Raw genomic sequence first — 19389 nt, 5'->3', positions numbered from 1 at the left:
CCTCCCTCGCGCTGCCATACACTACACAGCAGACGCTGATGCTCGGTACACTAGTAGCCAAACGAATTATATTAACTGAATGGAAGACACCCATTGTGCCCTGTTTCTCTAAATGGCTCAATGAATTTATATCATTGATACATTTGGAGAGGTTGCGATGCAACGGCCAAGATAGCATAGCAACATTTGAATATATATGGGGCCCTATTACAACTCACCTTGACTCTGCTGTGTAACCGCTGGCCTGTTTGCCCTGTTGCTGTGCTCTCTTGTTGATTATGTTCTGTATGCCCTGCTGCTGTACTCTTGTTGATGTCTTATGATTGTTGTGTTCATAGCCCGTTATCTTATCACGATAGGTTTGCCACTCGTTTTATACATTGTCTAGTCTGGTGTATGTGTCATTGTTATGTATGTCCTGTATGTCATGTCTATAAAAAACCTAATAAAAACTAATATAATAAAAATAAAAATAAATATTTGGCCAAAATCTAGGTCTGTGGACTCCTTGCGTGGATTCCAGGGGGTTGCCAGCTAAATGATTGATACAAATGAGCAGCCTGCTGTCTGTGTGTGTGTGTGTGTGGTCTTAAGTAATGTAAAATATACATGATGTGAACATGCACAGTAGATCATTATCAGACTTTTGTATTCATCTTTAGGGCCCCAAATCACACCTTAGAAAGCACGAGTGTCTATTTCAAACAGAGGTTTTTTGACTGGAGAGTCATATTTTGACAGCAGAAACTGCCTGTCATGACAACGTTATGTTCATGGGAATATGGAAGGCATTAGATAACGTGACAGTCACTCATGTAAACAGCTGTACTCTAGCCTGGATCTTTTAGGAACCTTTTTCAAATGATTGAAAACAAAGAGTGAACATGTCCATGTCCATATCATGAAGTTAGTTGAATAGCGGCTATTCATTCATAGTAGGCTATTCAATAGCCTACGTTGTCAATCATCAATGGTAAGAAGAGGATGTCTCAGCATGTAGGCTATGCAGTAAGCTAATATTGTATTCATAGGAGACCATTTTCTAGGGTGTGCTCGTTTTGCCCTGCAGGCAAACCCCTGTAGCTGCTTCAAGTCACAGTCAGGAGTTTTTCTAGAGCCCACATCCGAATCAGGTATTAAAGGATGGCTGGCTTTGCTGTGGCTGTGTCTTGCTGTGTTGGCTCTTGGCAGTGTTATGCCTTGAAATCTGTGAAAAAACTAAAAATCCCTGAAATTGGTGCGTGCAAGTCTGGCCCAAATTGGACAACCGCATGAATTGTCCTCTGTGCCCTTTTTCATGCTAAACATGTAGGGAACATTGCAAATACGTGCATTTGCTTAATTCAAATCAGATTATCTGCAAGTGACTGCATGATGTCTAAGCTGCTTTTACTAACAAATTAAAAATGTATTTACATGGACAAGCAGTGGTTCAAAGTAACCAAGTAAACACACAAGTACAGTTTTATACATTGGTTATTACTTATTAGAAAATACATCAACTTCAAGCTCAACGATTTTGCGATGGGCTGTCAGTTTGTAGATTGGCTAATTTAGAAAGATTATGTAAATTGTGAGTACTTTCACTTTGGTATTTTTATTACTTGCGCAAGCAGAGCACGCAAGTAAGGTGGTCGTGTCGGCTTTTTTATGCGTATGCTGTGGTATACTGATTTTGAGTGTGACGTAATGAAGATATGTATCAATGCCGGGGTATAGGCCTAACTGGCTTTCGTAAAGGTAATGTCTCTATGTATACATGATGTATGTAATACAATGTGATTTGAAAGTTCGTAGAGGTCGACAGTAATTGCCCGAGTAGGCACTCAACAGAGTGCAGTTCTAGTTTTAATTATATTTTGATGCCAATACTAGCTAGGCTACTTCTACTTAAGTAACATTTTGAATACATGCCTTTTACTTGTAACAGATTATTTTTTATATTGTGATATTGCTACTTTTACTCAAGTAAAAAATAGCACAGTATTTCTTCCACCAGTGGTGACTACCCTTGTCGACCTTTCCATCCACTCAGTTTTTATGGACACTGTTTAGACACGGAGCAGCAGGAGAAATATTGCAGTCGCTGTACAGCACTTTAGATGAAAAGAGAGCTCAGCCAGCTAGGCAAAGCTCTCGATATACCGAATAATCTTCGTTCCTACTCTCACCTAAGGTCATGAAGTGTCACTGTGGGTGATGACCGAAATAATACATTTGCAGGTGGGTGGCTGGCCTCTCCCTTAGAGATAGGGTGAGAAGTCAGGAGCAGCTCAGTCATCTCCGAGAGACTCGGAATAGAAACGTTGCTCCTTCACTTGGAAAGGTGCCAGCTACTAGTACAGATGCATCCAGAGTGTCTCCCTAGGGAGGTTCTCGCTGCACATCCCACTGGGAGGAGACCCCATGGCAGACCAAGGACCAGATGGGATTATATCTCCCCACTGGCCTTAGGATCCCCCAGGAGGAAGTGGCTGATAATGTTGCTCAGGAAAGGGAAGTCTGGAGCTCTCTGCTGGAACTGTTACCCCTGCGACCTGATTCTGGATAATCGGTTGAAGTTGAATGGATGAATCGATGTTTAGACACTGACTGCATGAAATCAGCCATACATCAATATAGGTTTTTAAATATTTGAGGATGCCAGCCAGTCTAAAGCTCACGTCGCAAGGTGTTGTGAGCTTGTAGATCTGCTATTTTAGACGTAAGACACAGTTGTAGCGGAGTATCAATTACGTAAAATAAACTGTCTCTTTGGAGGAGAACAAGACTCAGCTGGCAGATGGAACAGTCAGTGTAGTAACTGACTATAACAGCTGCTGTGGAGGGACTCTAATAAGATTGCAGTATTTTGGACAATGACGATGGTGTTAATGCAACTCTGACAAAATATAAAATGGACCCTGGTTCCATTTCTTATTTTTTTAATTGTCTTTTTTATGATGCGCCTGACTTTTATTTTATATTCGACGTGATCTCCATTGGAAATTATTAACGTAGGAAACACATTAAGCAAATACAAGAATTTTAGATATTTGTCATGGACACATAGACTGCTAGGCTACATAAAGTGTACACAATAATAAGAGACTGGTTTGTCGAGTTGACCTGTGATGATGTACTGAAAGAGATGCCGATGATGCCACAAATTGCTTCTCACAGTGATTTACAAATGGGATACCATTATTCTACAAGTTGGGAACAGGTAAGTCTAAATTGACATAATTGCAATAAGGTGTTGGCCCCATTATGCCATTATGCCAAAAAAATGGAAAGATGCATAACTGAAAATGGTACCGGCAACAATAATCTATTGTGTGCAAGAAAGAATGAAGGCACAGTTTCCTTCTAGAGGGTAGAGGAGATTACAACAGAACGGACAACTGATAGGAACATATAGGATGATTATGTTATGGTCAGCCGCATTGATGGTTATTGATGAAACTTGAGAATAGTTAATATAAGCGCTGTCTTGAAGAGACTCAAGAGAGAGAACATTTGGGTAGAAAAGGTCAATGTTAAAATCAAGGTAAACATTGAGAATGGATGTGCAGATTTGTACAGTCCAAGTAGGGAATGAGACATTACCCCAGGTGAAGGAGTTTAAGTATCTCAGAGTTTTGTTCACGAGAGAGGGGAGGACGGAGAAGGAGATCAGCCAGAGAATCGGTATTGCAGTTGCTGTACCACACTGTTGTGATGAAGAGAGCTGAGCCAGAAGGAAAACTGTATTTTGCGTGTCTTAAGTACCAGGTCTTATTACTTAACTTAAGACCTGGAGGCGTGGTCAATGCTCTTTGGCCACTCAGAATAGCCAAATGGCATTGATCACGCCTCCAGGTCTTAAGTTAAGTAATAAGACCTGGTACTTAAGACAAAATACAGCCCTATATGTCTTAAAAGTTATCAAAAACGGACGATAAAACAAATAAAACAAAAGTCGGGAAAGTCGTCTTCACTGTTCAGCAAGGAAAGAGGTCTTGGCAAGATCCTTTTTGTGCATAGGTTCTAAAATCATCCAGTCTGCAAGACATGACAACAAAGGGCAAGCTACCATGATGCTATAAATGTGATACAAAATGATATTGTAAAATCTATATTTTATATCGTTTATAACACTTTCTCTTGTTTATGTCTAAATGCATTTCCACTTTTTGTGTGTACATTGATATGAAATTTCCCCCCAACCATCATAATTTTAAAGACACACAAAAAAACATGAAATTATCTACAATGAAATTACCAATCCTTTTTCAAATGTGTCTCTGCTCATGTATTATCACTGCCTTCCCCTTGAGGGCAGTGTGGATTCCAACATAAATTAAAACACAAAATACAGAGCGTTTTCACTGAATTGGCCTGTTCTCAAAATGACTAAAATAACTTAATTTCTGAGTCAGCATTAAAAGATGATTTAGAAGGTTTTATTCGTCACTCACTGCTACAGGTACAAGTAGTAAAATGTTGGACTGTGAATCATTAATACTAGATTTCAAAAAAGAAAGGGGTGGTAATTTAGCAGATGTTTGTATACTTCAATAGAAATCACTCATTCTACATTTCAAAGACATGCATGATTTTGTTCAGGCATGGATAAATCATCTAAGGGTATAACAACATTGGCAAATTGTTGCCCTAAAAGCTGTTTGGCTGTTTGGCGTACTGTACCACACTCTGGCAAAATCATATAGCCAGTAGTTTACATTACAATCATAAGAGATTATGGAAAATCAACTAACAAACTAAAACAATTGAATGGTAACAATGTCAAACATAATATCTTACAGACTTGTATATACCGTATATGAAACCCAGACTGTACTGTACCTTGATATACAGTTGTGACCCGGATATACGTACAGTATATAGGGTTTAAAAGATTATGACCCACTCTTTCTCATCAAATCAAAGGTCACACTGCTACATTAATAACAAATAAAGTTAAGCTTTATGGAGCAGTTCCATTCCTCCCAGTACTGCCCCTTCAGTGAGAGGGCCCCACATTTCAAGGCAGGGCACTGTGGCATCGTACCCCTGCTCCATGCTTGGTACACCAGAGCATCCCCGTTCACCCACAGCCAGGTGGTTGCCAGGTAGCCTAGGCCGGTCCACACATGCTGGGTGTCTGCCTCCCTGCTGGTCTGCAGAGCCTGAACCAGAGCAGACTCAGAGAGCAGGCTGACCAGGTCAGTGTGTTTCTCCCGACAGTGCTCCAGCGCCTCCTTCCAGGTCTTTCTCTCCTTCACCAGAACCAGGCTGCTCTCGAAACAGTAGAAATATTTGTTATCGAAGCAAGGTCTTTTGCGCCAGCCAGATCTTCCTTTCACTGCACATTTATTTTCAAATTCATCATCATTGTTGTTCGACCAATTCACATACGATGCGTTGCCTGCTCCTGACCACTTCCAAATGCCACCAGAATCTCTGTACAGACCAATCCAAAAAGAAACGTCTTTAGGAGGCTGGGGGAACTCTTCATCTTCCTCCCAGCTCTGGACTGAGGACAGGTCAGTGTACATCGATCTACAGTAATCTCTGGCCATTTTCCAATTGTCTCTTAAAGGAACAAAAATGTGCCTCCCAGAAACACAGAAGACCACGTCACATAGACCGGTGAGAAACAGGAACCTGATAACAGTTTGCACCATGTTACTTTGGGTTTGTTTCATGTAATGAAAGACAAGCTGCGGCAAGCAAGGCTACTTTAGATTTGGCTCACTAATGTAATGTTGTACCCTTTTCTCTTATGGTCCTTCAAGACATTTGAAAGCATGAACGACTGACCAATCTGAGTGCATGCTGTGGTATCATGGAAATTGGTTAGTCAAATAGGCTACATTTCAAGGGTATATTCAAATACTCTTCACACAGTCACACAGGAACTCTTTAATAAGATGATTTCTGTCTGACTGTTTTCTATGTTACGAGGGCCACCTGTACCCTGTCAATTCCATAGTAGGCTATAAAATGTATACAGGGTGCTTCTCAAAACATTAGAATATCGTGGAAAAGTAAACTTTCTTCCGTAATATAATTAAAAAAGTTAAACATTCTTATATTCTAGATTAATTGCGCATAAAGTGAAATATTAAAATATTTCACTTTATGCGCAATTAATCTAGAATATAAGACACTTTTATTTGGTTTAATCTTGATGATTATGGCATACAGTTTATGAAAATCAAAATATTAGAATATTTTATGAGAACAAAACAAACATTTATAATACAGAAATGTTTACCATCTAAAAAGTATGTTACTTTATGCACTCAATACTTGGTCAAGCCTGTGTCACGGTTGAGGTGTTATGGAAGCCCAGATTTGCTTTGATACCAGCTATTCTTTTTTTCTTTCTCACCTTTATTTACTGTATACTCGGAATACAGTTGAGGGCAAGCCCTCATTTTCAACGTAGCCGAGGTTACAATACATAAAATACAGTCACAAAACATATACCAGCTTTAAACTCATTGGTATTGTTGTATCACACCTTCCTCTTGACAATACAACATAGATTCTCTGTGGGGTTCAGGTCAGGCCAATTGGCTGGTCAGTTAAGTACAGTAATACCATGGTCAGTAGTCAGTAAAGTACTAGTACTAGTTTTGGCTCTGTGGGCAGGTGCCAAGTGCTGCTGGAAAAGTAAATCAGTATATCCATAAAGCTTGTCAACATACGGAAGCACACAGTGCTGTAAATATCCTAATGGATGTTTGTGTGGACTCTGGAATTGATTGGGGGCCATGTTATCTACATGGTGTTGGTCCACTGACAGTGAAAACTTCACACTGGAGTCAACACAGCCATCTACCAGGATATTTTAGTAATCCTTTAATAAAAAGAGGTTTCATATCTTATATACATACTGTATAGTGTATCGTCTTATAGGGAAAAAAATGTGAGCCTCAAAACCAAAGTTAGAGTGAGGTCTAGCAAACACCAACTCAGGATTCTTAGATCGCTGCCCTCCACAATTTCCTATCTAACATCAGGTTCTTGAGCTCTGCAGTTTCGTTAGCTGAGCTGTCGTGCCGCAGTACGTCTATGTAGGTGCTACGCTTCTTTCCCCTCCTGGCTTTGCTCTGGGTTGGCTCCCATAGTCAATAACTTGCCTCAAGTTCTGGGTGCCTGAAGCAGTGCCCAGCCAGCCTCATCCTCCTCTCTGACTTTGTCTGTAGGTCCCCATAGAGGTCCACATTTCTGATGCGGTCTGTCCATGTGACACCTACTGCCATTCGTAGCATTCTTGTGTAGACTCCGTACAGGGCTCTTTCCTGTTGTACTGTGAGGGTCTTCTCCCATGTCTGATTTCCACACTCCTCATCCCATGCAAGGCTTTCCAGGCAAGTGCTCTTCGAACCTTCAGCTCCTGGGTAGCATGGCATTGGTACAACCTCCCGTTAGTTCGACCATTACTAACCTTACTAACCCTATCTCAATTACCCTAACCTAAACATTACCACAAGCACCGGAGCACTGCATGTTTGCCAACCTTAATGCATGTTCGTCAACCTTAATGCATGGTTGAACTAACGGGATGTCGGACGATGGGGAAGTCTCCCAGCTCCTGTTCAGTTGAGGTAGTCCAGGCCCCAAGGTATTTCTTTTGCTGCACCATTGAATTGAGATTAAACAATAACGGCCTTGTTTTAGTTCATTAGATTCATTGCAAATTGTTACATAGCAAGCAATGACAAATAGTAGACATAGCCTGTCGTATTTCCTTGTTGCAAGGGTTGTGTGCGTGAGGTAATGAATACTGTAGTGTAGCCTATACTTAATAGCAGGTGGTTAGTTACCCTGTTACTGTATATGATATCTGATGGTTTGCAGAAAGCATAGGATACAGTATGAGGGTCATACTGCTATTCTTGGTGGAAATTTAACAAGGAAATAACAAGGAATGGTTTTAACATTACAATATTTCTGTTGTCACTCACTCTGTGCCACTGGTAACCATTGGTAACTGGTGCAAACACAGCATCACAGGCCTCCATTAAAAAGCAGTTGGTTTTACTTTATGAGACCTGGAATCCTTACATGAACTTTAATCTGCATCATTCAGCATGTCTCGCAGCAGACGAGACTGCCTTTTTTGCAGAGCTTTCGCCCAGGTTATGCAGCTACCTAACCTTAACCTCACAAAAACTATGCCTAAACCTAACCTTAACCGTAACCCTAACGTCACAGAATAATAAGTTAAAACCCACAGCCACCTGGGCGAATGCTCTGCGAATAAGGCTCTCCTCGCAGCAGACACGCTTTCTTCTTTCTATTTTTAACGGATCAAAAGTATTGCATCCGATTCACATATCGTTGCTGTCGGGCAGAAACCTCAGAACTATGACAGTGTCACACAAAAGAAGCCTAAATAGCCCAAAACTCAGCCTTGTGAGATGAGCTATTGTTGGTGTATTTGAAACATTTTTAAAGTGAAAGTGGTGAAGTGTGCGTGTGTGGGTTTTATAAATGTTGAACCAATGAATTGTATTAAAGAGTTTGTGATTAATAACTACATTGGATCCATTGGAACAACTTGTGTCCATTTCCTGAAAAGTAAAGTTTTGACCCGACAGTGACGATATGAAAGTATATATTGCTATTATCTTTCTTGATAATTGTTATATAAAAAGTGTACAGGTGTGAATTAGCTAGGCTATAGCTATTTCATTCAAATGGTTACATTTGGGTAATAAAGGTGTAATGACTTGAAAGCGCAAATCTACAACTACTGTAAACTAAAAGTGACTGAGAAGAGAGCCAAACATATTTGGTCAACAATCACAGTTTATGAGACACACACGGGTATGACTTACAGAGAAAGCAGGCTATTTACACATGCAGTACTTATGAAAACAACCAGTCAAGAGGAGCTAAAATACATGATACCCATCCATGTAAAAGCGAAAATAAACAAAACAAAACATATAAACAGATTTATAGAAGAGCTCAAAGTTACCTGGAGAATGTTGGACCTGGACTTAAACCCTCTCAGCATGTTTTTGTGATTTGTCAAATACAATTATGAAAATACTGTGGTTTAACATTCCCAAAGACACAGTGGTAACAGTCAGTAAGAAAAAACAGCATTTGTAAGAAACTGTACAATAAAAATGTCATGACAAAAAATCACAACACGACCACAAAAGTACATATTAAGCATTTGGTTGCCTGTCCTAAAGGCCTTGACACACCAAGCCGATATCAGCCCAAAAAAAGCCACACTTGAGGGTCTGCGGCCGCCTGGCCGAACATTATCCGTAGTTTTTGCAGTGTTTCCCATGCCGTTGGCAGTACTAGTTGGCCATTAGCAGTTCTGACGACTGAGCATGTAGAATCAGCAGCGGAGGTTGTTGGTGAGGAGCACAAGAAGAGTGTGAGCAGTGAGCAGTTTGATTGATAGTGCTCAATCAAAGACTATATACTGTCATGTCTTTTTATGTTATTGCTGACTATAGGGTTCGCCCACTTGTTAAGTCTCTCTGGATAATGCCTTCTACTAAATGCCTATGTTGTAATTGTAAATTGAGAGTTATTTCCTCTCACGCAGAACATACAGTTTGTGCAATTAAGTCAGCCATCATGCTGACTATATCAGCAAACCATCAGCCGCAGTCTTTTTGGTGGGTTCCAATACAACTTTTACGGAAGACACAAGCGATCTGATCAGTCACCCTCAGTAGGCCTTTAGTTCTTGCAAGTGGGCTCGGTGTGTCAGGACTTTAATGGATAAGCACTGACAACAGGTAACCTGGTTAATTCGTGAAATAATTCGTGAAATAATTCGTGAAATAATTCGTGAAATACTTCTCCTCATTGAAGCTACCTACTCGCAACTCAATGTTTATGGCACAAAAGTATTTTAAATGATAGCTTGACATTGTTCTCTGCACTTTGATGATGAATAGACTACAGCTAGATAACATTGTTGGCATCCTTGAATTAAATGGAGACACAGCTAGCTGCAAGTTAATTAGCTTGTGTGAAGCCATGCCTCCTAATTGAGCAATTTTGGTGCTAAAAATGTTTCTAAGGCATTTTTAATGATGTGAAGAACATAAGATTATTTCCCATGATGATATGGTCGGTTGAAGAACATATATCACCTTAATTCAGAACACTACTGTGTCCCTTTACGACTTTGTTTATTGCCACACTTTGTGTCTTATCCAAAGGTTAAGCAAACTGTCGGGCAACAAACGCAAACCATTACTAAAACATGTCGTTCCTTTTAACACTACAAAATAGATTTTCTTTTTAACAGGTTGGTGTCATTGGTTTCATTATACCACATGTAACACCTGGGATTTGAACCCCGGTTCCATGTGCAGGAAGGGACACTAAAGCCAAATATCTTATCCACTAGCCTGAAGGGGGATCCATATGAGCGAGGGGAGATATTGGTCTTTTGGTCTTCAGGCAGAGGCTCTGAGCCACTGTACTACACTCACCCCCAATGTAACGCCCGGTATTCAAATCCTAGTCTCCCACTCAGGAAACGACATTAAAGCCAAACATCTTATGCACTAGCCTAAAGTGGAACCCCCCTTGGCGGAGAGAGCTATTTTAGGCTTTTGGTCTTTAGGCAGAGGCTCTGAGTCACTCTGCTACACACACAATGAACACAAAGTTGACATTAGGCTACTTTGGTGAATTGTTCTTGTCTTTTTTCTTTTAAATCATTTTACTAGACTGCATTTGTGGCCGCAAATCGCTATCGATCAAAGCCAGCCACCCTGCTGTCCAGTCTCTAGCCCAAACAGGGACTCGTGGCTACAGCCAGAGCACCAGCAAATTAAGGCGTCTTCACATTACAGGCATTATTGACATTGTCATCATATAGTACATCAGCTTCATCGTCGTCATGATTAACCAAGGGGTGCAGGCAGGGACGGGGGAGGAAGAGTACGTGGTGTGGATTTGTGTAGAACAGAGGTTCTCAAAGTGGGGTCCATGGGGGTGCGCAGGGTTCCGTGAGGGGGTTCCAAATGGACCCTTACATGTCTGTAACCCCGAGGGCATACAGATGGAACCATTTCCATTTGTACGCTCTCAGAGTTATGGGAGGGGGGGGTCCATGAAATTAAAATGTTTGAGAACCACCGGTGTTAAAATGTGTGACAGTGTCTGGACAATCTCTGAGGCAATGGAGGCGGTATGGGGTTGTTGAGGTTGATTGATGGGGGGAAAGGGAAGGGCATGGAGGGGGACTGGAGGAAAGGACTGAGGTGTCGAGGTTTCTTTCACATCTCAGTGTCAGCCACGGGGGTCTGGGCGGCGGAGTGCCCGTTAGTGGCGGGTGCCGGGTTGTTCCCGTTCTCTGGTGGAGACTCCCCATTAACGGTGGGCTTGTCGAGGGGCTCCTGCGGTAGTGGGGCCACAGACACCAGGGTGTTGGCCTGGTTCTCTTCGTCCACCTGGAAAGACTCCGCCTGAGGAAAACATGGTCTTTGAGGTTAAAGGGGGGTTCAGGATCACTCCTCAAATATGTTACTGTTCAAATGCAGGATCAAGCTAAGAATCTAGAAAGTAGCCTACCCGGCCGGTGCATTTACGTTTAGTATGAAAAGGACACAACCGTTTATGGTTTTCCATTTGTTTGTGCTCAGAAGGGTGTTGATAAATACTTATTTTCCTTCAGGGATGGGGTTAGCCAAATGGATGCTAATTTTGTTGTTTGCTTCTAGTGTTAAGAAAATCTATTTTGACAAAGGATCCAATAAAAGGTTACCTTGTTTAAGAGCACGGTGGACCTGTGATGAAACTCCAAGTGACTGATTTGGAAAAACAAATTGCCAAATGAAGGCATCCACATGCATTTCTCCTAACCAGCGCATGGGTGTGCCCCATATGAATGTTCATGAGCTTTGTCAGTGGAGCTAAAAAGAAGCAAGAAACTAAAACCATGTGTGTCCCCTGAACTGTAGTAGAAACAGCAGAGAATACTTAGTTAGACTGCTTGGTATTTGAGTGCACATGTGAGTCAAGGCAGGACTCAACCAAAGGATAATCACCATTCACCAAGCTTTACCGTAAATCCAGTCATAACATTTTATATATGCGTAGTTGTGTCTACAAATGTACCGGTATGTCAATCTACGATCCTCTGTATTATGATCCCATAACATTTATTTTCCGCAACAGTTTTTCATTGCTTGTTTGCTCTCTATGCTGTTCTTGCCTAGCATTAGGATGAATGTGTATATTGAATACAGTATGGAACTAAAAGTGTATATTTTTTGAGTAAGATTGATGACCACATAGGCCTGTTGTTCAAGTGAGTTTTAACTGCATGCACAAAATCAAGTGTGCACCATCTGTTTTTTGTCTTGTCTTATAAGAAAGAAAAGCCATGAGACTCTCATATGCAACAGTTAAAAAGCTTTTATGGCTATAGCTCCCCTACATATTTTTGGCAACGCAGATTTTGCAGGCATTTCCCAGTAAGACATATTTTTAAACAGACCATGCTAGACTGCAGATTTCAGCAAATAATAATAGTATAAGGATGTATTCTTAACATTCATAACATTATCTCCCTCTCATCTTGACTTGCTCTTCATAATTATTTATTAGCATTACCCAAAGGTTGTTTTTTTCCCCCTTCCCTTTCTTGTTAAATATTGGTTTATCGGTAATCCACTAATCCCAACTCACCAGTCTGACACCCTTGGCAGTCTTGCGGTGGGTCTTCAGGTAATACCCAGCCACCAGTAGTGCAGCCAATATCAGGCCAGTAAGTAGCAACGACACCAGAACCAACTTTGAGTTCTTCCCCCAGCGAGGAACGGCCTCTTCCACATCAATCTGACGAGAAATTAAATATATAAACATTACAACAGACATTCAAATTAATTAAACACAATATTTCATTGCATGACCATGGTACTCGATGGAACTAGCTGATGTTTTTAAAAAAAGTAGCTGACTGGTTGAAGAATCTATTGTGTCAAAATAACTAGTAGCCAACAATGGCGTGGCAGAAATACTGGATGTGTTATTGATTTCAAATAGATGCCAGGGTGGGAGACAGGGAGGAAGCAGGCTCTACAAGCCTATTCCCCCCCTGGGAAGAACAAATGGATTCCAGCTGAGAGAGGGAATAGTTTGTGGGATTTTTGCTTGTCACACAGTGTCAATTTAGCCGCTTGGAGCCTGTGGGGGAGACCATGTTTGTCTTTGAACAGGAGGAGCATTTCACACTTCAGACCCCTAGGATATGTTTTGCAAACTAGTAGTGTACTGCTACACATGCAAAAAATAATCATCCAAAATAATAACGTGAAGGAATAAATGTCTGGTGCAAGACCAGGCCCGGATTGGACAGTCTGGCAATTTTGGCAGATGCCAGAAGGGCTGGGCAGTCATGGGGCCGGGGCTGAGCCAAAACGATAAGAAAAAGTAATACAAAAAAGACATAGTAGCATCTTTGGGACGTATTTGGGCCGGTGAAGACCACAAATGCCAGGGCCGATTTTCTGTGCCATTAGGTGCCTGTGCAAGACAGATGTACACATTGCACTTGTGTGGGGGATTCAATTTGAATCTTGGGTAGGTTATGGATGAGTTCACCTAAAACCTCTATTCCTACTATATAATGAAACTGGACATGAGTTGCCTCTGTATTTGGTCTGCTCTTTTTTGCCTCTACACCAAATCTCTTTGCCAAACACTGCCGATCTACAAGCTCACAATGAGTCGCCTTTGTAGATTGGCTATTTTTGACCAACGTTTCCCCCCAGAATAGGGATTCTAGGGCTACAGTGGTTGTACGGTGCTGTGTTGCATGTGAACAAGCAACCACACATCTAATCATGCACAAACACAATTGTTCATTGGCAAATATACAGGGGACATGTTATATACAAATCCATCCATCATTGCAATGAGATGCCTTATATTTTCTTCAAGTTTAGTTAGCCGGTCATTTCAGTTCTTAGAGCAGGGGTTCTCAACCCGTGGGTCGCGTCCCCTTGGGGGGGTCCCCAAATTATTAAAAAACTAAATACATTTTTATCATTTATGACATATTTTCTATATTATTGTTATTTTTGCAGTCGGTTTGTATTGGGGGTGGGGAAGGGGGGCAGGGCAGGGGGTCGCGAGACACGGCCAAAGCATTTCCGGGGGTCCCCAGCCAAAAACGTTAAGAACCCCTGTCTTAGAGCATACATAATGTTCTTTACTGACGTTATCACTATCTTTGATTGCCACTTTACCATATCTTTGATGTTGTCATTGTTGAACCTTTCAGCCATTCCAGCAGCATCGTCTGCAATTAAGGAAAAGACAAATTATTGTGTTGCTGTTCATGCAGTGCAACCCAATAGCAAAATATGATTTTAGAACAGGCTGAAATGTCATTGCATTCATGCAAGAAAAGAAAGGAAAGGAAAAGCATCCTACAAAGCTAGTTGTTAGATATTAGTGATTTATCTCTCAAATGAGTATGATTGATTGGACTAACCTTCAACATATTGTCCAGAGATAAGTATTTCATTAGTGTTGTCCTCCTGGTAGATATCCAATTTGCAATCTTCACCGCACAGATCTTGAAGAACACTAGCAATCTTAACACGGCTTTCTTCCTGCAAGTGGAACGAAACAGTGCATTGTGAGTATCAGTGTATTTTTTTGTTCTCACAGTCAAGATAGCCTGGGTCCCAGCCTTACTCATCTGTGAAGAGAAAAGTCTGGTCACAACCTAAGGCAGAGACGCTATCGGCAGAAGTGTCGGTCTGGAACATCCGTCGTATGTATTTCCCCCGGATATGATATTATATAATCAATCAATCAATCAATCAATCAAGATCTGAGTGGCCAGGGTGTATACCACATAGGCTTCAATGCCTGACAGCTAGCACCCTGTTCAATTCCCAGACCGGCTAGAAGACCATTTGTTACTCCCATACTCAATCAAAATAAGGCAGAAAGGCAAACGTTATAAACATAAATCCTTGCCATCAACTATTCTGTACACATTTGTCAATGAGTCTATAGGATGCCATGACATTATTCTCATATGGCCCATTGTTCCGAAGTAGCATTGGTTCAATGGCACACATTATAACCTAGCCTAACTCTAACATCACTAACTTAACATTTTTCGGACTATATTATGTAAGAATAATGGACTGAAAGACTAATGGGCAGCCCCCATAATGTATCATATATGTATATAGATGCCTGAAGATAAAACGTGAGGATCACACATGGTTTGAAGGTAGATGGCTACCCATGCAGCTACAGACAGGTTCTGCTCCAGGGATTTATTCTTTGACACGTGCTTTGCTTTTTCATGTGGGAATTGTTGGATCTCTGTAAGAGTGCTCTGTAAGAGTGTGGTATTGACCAGCTCTATATGAAAATTGTAATGAGACAACTCACAACTTGTGATTTAGTGTTATATCAGTGGTTCTCAAACCTTCCTTTTAAACCCCATGAGGCCCAGAGTTACAGACTGTAAGGATACATTTAGAGCCGCCCCAAGGAACCCTGAGGGTCCCTAGAGACACACTTTGAGAACCACTGCGATATACTCATAACATTTCATGAAATTGATTTGACTTGCCTTGACTTGACTCGGATATCATTTGCATAAGAATATGTCAGTTCCAAACAATCATGCTTTGGCAGAACAAACGATTCCATTTCACCCTCGCTGTCTCTACAAATCTTCGTCTAACCCTTTCCACAAGCCGAAAATGATAAACTTTGTGTACCTCGCCTCCGTATGTAATCTGATGCAAATAGAGTCACACGCCTGAACTGACAACTGCAAGAGCCTTTGATATCAGGCCTAGAATGGACATCTGGCTGAAGTTCAACAATTTAGTTGTCCCAAATGGCAAATTTGATTGCAGTAAAGCATAAAATACAATGCATGCATGCACGCACACAGACAAAACAGACACATTCAAAGAACACAAACTGTATATTTAGTGAACAATAGTAGGCTATTAACAGGCATGGACATGGGGTAAAAGGGCTGCATGGTTTTGCTTGTGGTTGCCTAACCCTGTGTTAGGCACGTGTAGTTTAAAGGTAGTGTAAGTGATATTTTTTGTTTAAAATAAAAGGTTTTAGTTTTTTGTTCTTTGTTTATTTTTTATTTGTTTTGTTAAAATGTTAAATTGTTGATGTTCTGATAGTAATCACTGTGTTTGTGTAGTTACAGGAGTCTCCCCATCTCTCCACCTCTTTAATATTCAGAAAATCAATTTTCAGGTAGTTGCCAAATCAAGAGAGAGTACCCATTTATGAGCTTAGTGTGTTCCAGTTCCATTTTCTTTGTGTTATAATCACTTCCAATTTCCCCTAATTAATCTGTATCCTGTTTGAGGTCATATCTTGATTGGATAAAATATTTATCCTAACCTGAAAATCAATTTTCTGTATAATATAGAGCTGGAGAGACTTACTGAACAAACACTCTGTAGCAACGAGTACTATCAGAATATAGAGCTATTTGTATTTGACACTTATTATAAGAATGCTAGGCAGAAAATGTGTGCAAGTGAAGAAAACAAGAATTCCTGTCCAAATTGTCAGTGAACCAAATTTTAACATTGGTTTGATCTGTCGCTGCTGTCAACAGGCAGTAAAATGATCAAGTTAGATTACTTTCTTGTAGCATCACTAGCAAGTTATCTGTACTCCACCAGCAATTAGGAGCTGTATGGTTACTGCTCCCATGCACTAACCCAAATGGACCTTTTTTTTAATCTACCATGAGAAAGTCTCTCACCACCACTAAATGGCTGGATGTGAGATGTCATCAGGACTGTAGAGATTTACCTCCCCATTGCTTTTGCATGCTGTATCAGCCCAGATCAGAGGAAATCCAGGCTGCTGGCTGACAGCCATAGCCTAAGAAGGCAACCCCTGCTCTTCCCTGACCTGCCCTAGCCTCGGTCCCAGCCTTACTCATCTGCGAAGAGAAAAGCCTGGTCACAACCTAAGGCAGAGAATGCATAGCCGGAAATGTCGGGCCGAAACAATACTTGTTTCATACACAGAGAATGTAAACAGATTTATAAAGCGTCAATGTCATTTCCTTGAACGGTACGTCGGCCAAAACCCTGCTACTTCCGCCAAATTCCAGCGATGCACGCTACAGCGTAGGTCTTGCCCAGCATGGACCTGCCCTAGCTGCCATAAGCCACTCCTGTCTGAGCAAAAAGGGGGGGAAAAAATCTGGGTCTGGGCCCTGCCGAATCCTATATCCCCTCTGTCTTACAGCCCTCCAGACCTCCACATATCCATGATTCTTGTTAACCGCAAAGTCACTGCCCTGCGATGCTAAGGAATCCTTTTCATATTTTACACACACTCACACACACACTCACAAGTACGTACTCAAGCGCACCCACATGTCTCTATAGACTGTGTATACTGTGTAGCCTATTAGCAGACAGCTCACCCTTGAAAGCTTTCAACACATTCTGCCCTCTCCCACCCTCACCACAGCACTCATGCACTGAGGTGCAACAGAAATCCTCTTGACTTCCTCCTTCATGGCAGGCAGAAGCACAGGAAAGAAAGTAGGGTGGATGTTATTCACTGTCGTCCTTGATGTTCATTAGAGATGTAATGAAAGTGAGGAAATAACCAGTAAGGACGCGTTTCAACCAAACAGGGCTTCCTCAGCGTGGCGCTGAGGAAGCCGTGCACCCTAAGTCTTTTATTTAATCTGCACAGATGTTGTTGTGAGATGTATAGGCTAAACCAGTGCCTCTTAATGAGGAGCAGTTGCATGCCTGAGTTCATGCGCATTCACGGTAAACAAACTCTTACTTCCAGCTGTAATTGAAGCCTTTGCCTTGGGAACTGTCTCCACTTTACGTTCAATCTTACACCATCTAGCTCAGACTCCCAGATCACATTTTCACACGTGAGGCTCTCCTCTTGATCTGGTTTGAATTTAGCTCAAAACTGCTTAGAGGGTTTTCCTTAGAGGCACTTCAGGAATGCAAGGGAAGTGTTTGCCAGAGTTGAGTTGAAGCTGTGTGTGACGAGGGTGTGCCATGTTTTTGTTTTCATGTGCGTGTGCACTGCGCCTGTGGTTTGTGTCCGGTGTGTGTGTGTGTGTGTGCGCGTGTGTGTGTGCGCGCGCACGCACACGCGTATGTCTGTGGGTGAGACAGCTAGACAGACGGACAGAAATATGCATCGTTTACACTTCAGGTTCACTTCACTTGGCCACTATTTTTGTACTTCCCCTGACATATTATGAACACCTGATTCAATTTGACTGGAGACAGACTAGTTTCCCTCTGTCATGCCATATCTTGCATGACAAAACAAAAATGTGTGGAGGAGGAGGTCAATGTTCTCTAAACTTACACAGTCGGACGAGGCCTTGAGTGTGAGACTGACTGCATCCTTGTCCTGGACAGCTTCTTTGGTGACACACATGACATCGGACGATGGAACAGGCTGCGGGGAGAAACCACTTTGGTTAATGCACAGCCAAAATGCTGTCAGGTTACTTTCCATGGAAAAAAAGAGCCTGTGTTCCTCCAAAGTAGTTATTATTTAGTTACAAGCTCTTGTTAATACTTTTCATTGGTTCAATATTTAGAAAACCCACAGACACACTACTTAACTACTTTCACTTTCAAGATTTTTCAAAAAATTTGCAAATATAAAAACATGTGTTGTGGATCTCTTTTTGCTACCTTTGAACAATATTATTGTACAATGAAGACGAAGTACATGCATTTACCAAAAAAAGGTAAATTATGGAGATGCATGGTGCCTGACAGCAACGATATATGAAAGGGTGTGCTGAAATATCGATATGGCGATATATATCGATACGTCCTCCCGCGATAAATAATCGATATTGATTATTCAAATATCGATATAACCCCCCCCCCCCCTTTTTTTTTTGTTTTCTTTTTCAAACTCTATTAATTTAATGTTTGAGTGGTGCAACCACTATAGACAGCTATGTGTGTGTCCCTCCTTGTGTCCAAGCACGAAAATAGCATTTTTTCATTTCGAAGTATTTTGTAGTTGCAGATATCGTGATATATCGTTGATGAAATTTCATACAATATATTGATATATCGCAAATATCGCAATATATTGAATATCGTGATATCGTTATCGAGGGCCTAATATCGCAATATATATCGTATCGTGAGGTACCCATATCGTCCCACCCCTATGAATAGCAATATAACACATAAAGTGTAAGATCTCACCTTAGTTGTTGGCACCATGTTGGCAGGACCATCACCCCTGGCAGGCTGAGGTGGCGCCTGAGACTCTGGGACTGTGGGGCTGTTAGTCACAGCCTCGTCACCAGCGTCGTCAGCGGCCTCTTCAGGTCCTGCAGGTCCCCCCTCCTCAGCCTCAGCGGCCTCTTCAGGTCCTGCAGGT

The 19389-nt window shown here is 41.4% G+C and overlaps 2 protein-coding genes and 1 long non-coding RNA gene across 3 annotated transcripts in view; 1 reads left to right on the top strand and 2 right to left on the bottom strand.

The window, feature by feature from the left end:
• LOC306929876 (RNA polymerase-associated protein LEO1-like) overlaps nt 1–19389 on the bottom strand; it is a gene marked incomplete at both ends in the record, with an annotated part of 209764 nt that overhangs the window by 24867 nt on the left and 165508 nt on the right. The gene's annotated exons all lie outside the window — the stretch shown is intronic.
• The window catches only part of LOC306929156, a 46031-nt gene that overhangs the window by 12075 nt on the left and 14567 nt on the right, over nt 1–19389 (top strand). The gene's annotated exons all lie outside the window — the stretch shown is intronic.
• Nucleotides 8776–19363, bottom strand: LOC306929152 (uncharacterized protein). The gene is made up of 6 exons (XM_079509572.1): nt 19212–19363; nt 18346–18438; nt 14468–14588; nt 14220–14272; nt 12658–12807; nt 8776–11432 (listed from the first exon to the last, which is right to left on the bottom strand). The coding sequence occupies exons 1-6, from the start codon at nt 19227–19229 to the stop codon at nt 11244–11246; spliced, it is 624 nt and encodes a 207-aa protein (XP_079365698.1). The 5' UTR covers nt 19230–19363; the 3' UTR covers nt 8776–11243.

This window comes from Electrona antarctica, assembly GCF_951216825.1.
Source record: "Electrona antarctica genome assembly, chromosome: 9".
Taxonomy (NCBI): domain Eukaryota; kingdom Metazoa; phylum Chordata; class Actinopteri; order Myctophiformes; family Myctophidae; genus Electrona; species Electrona antarctica.
This window is presented reverse-complemented; position numbering and strand designations above follow the sequence as displayed.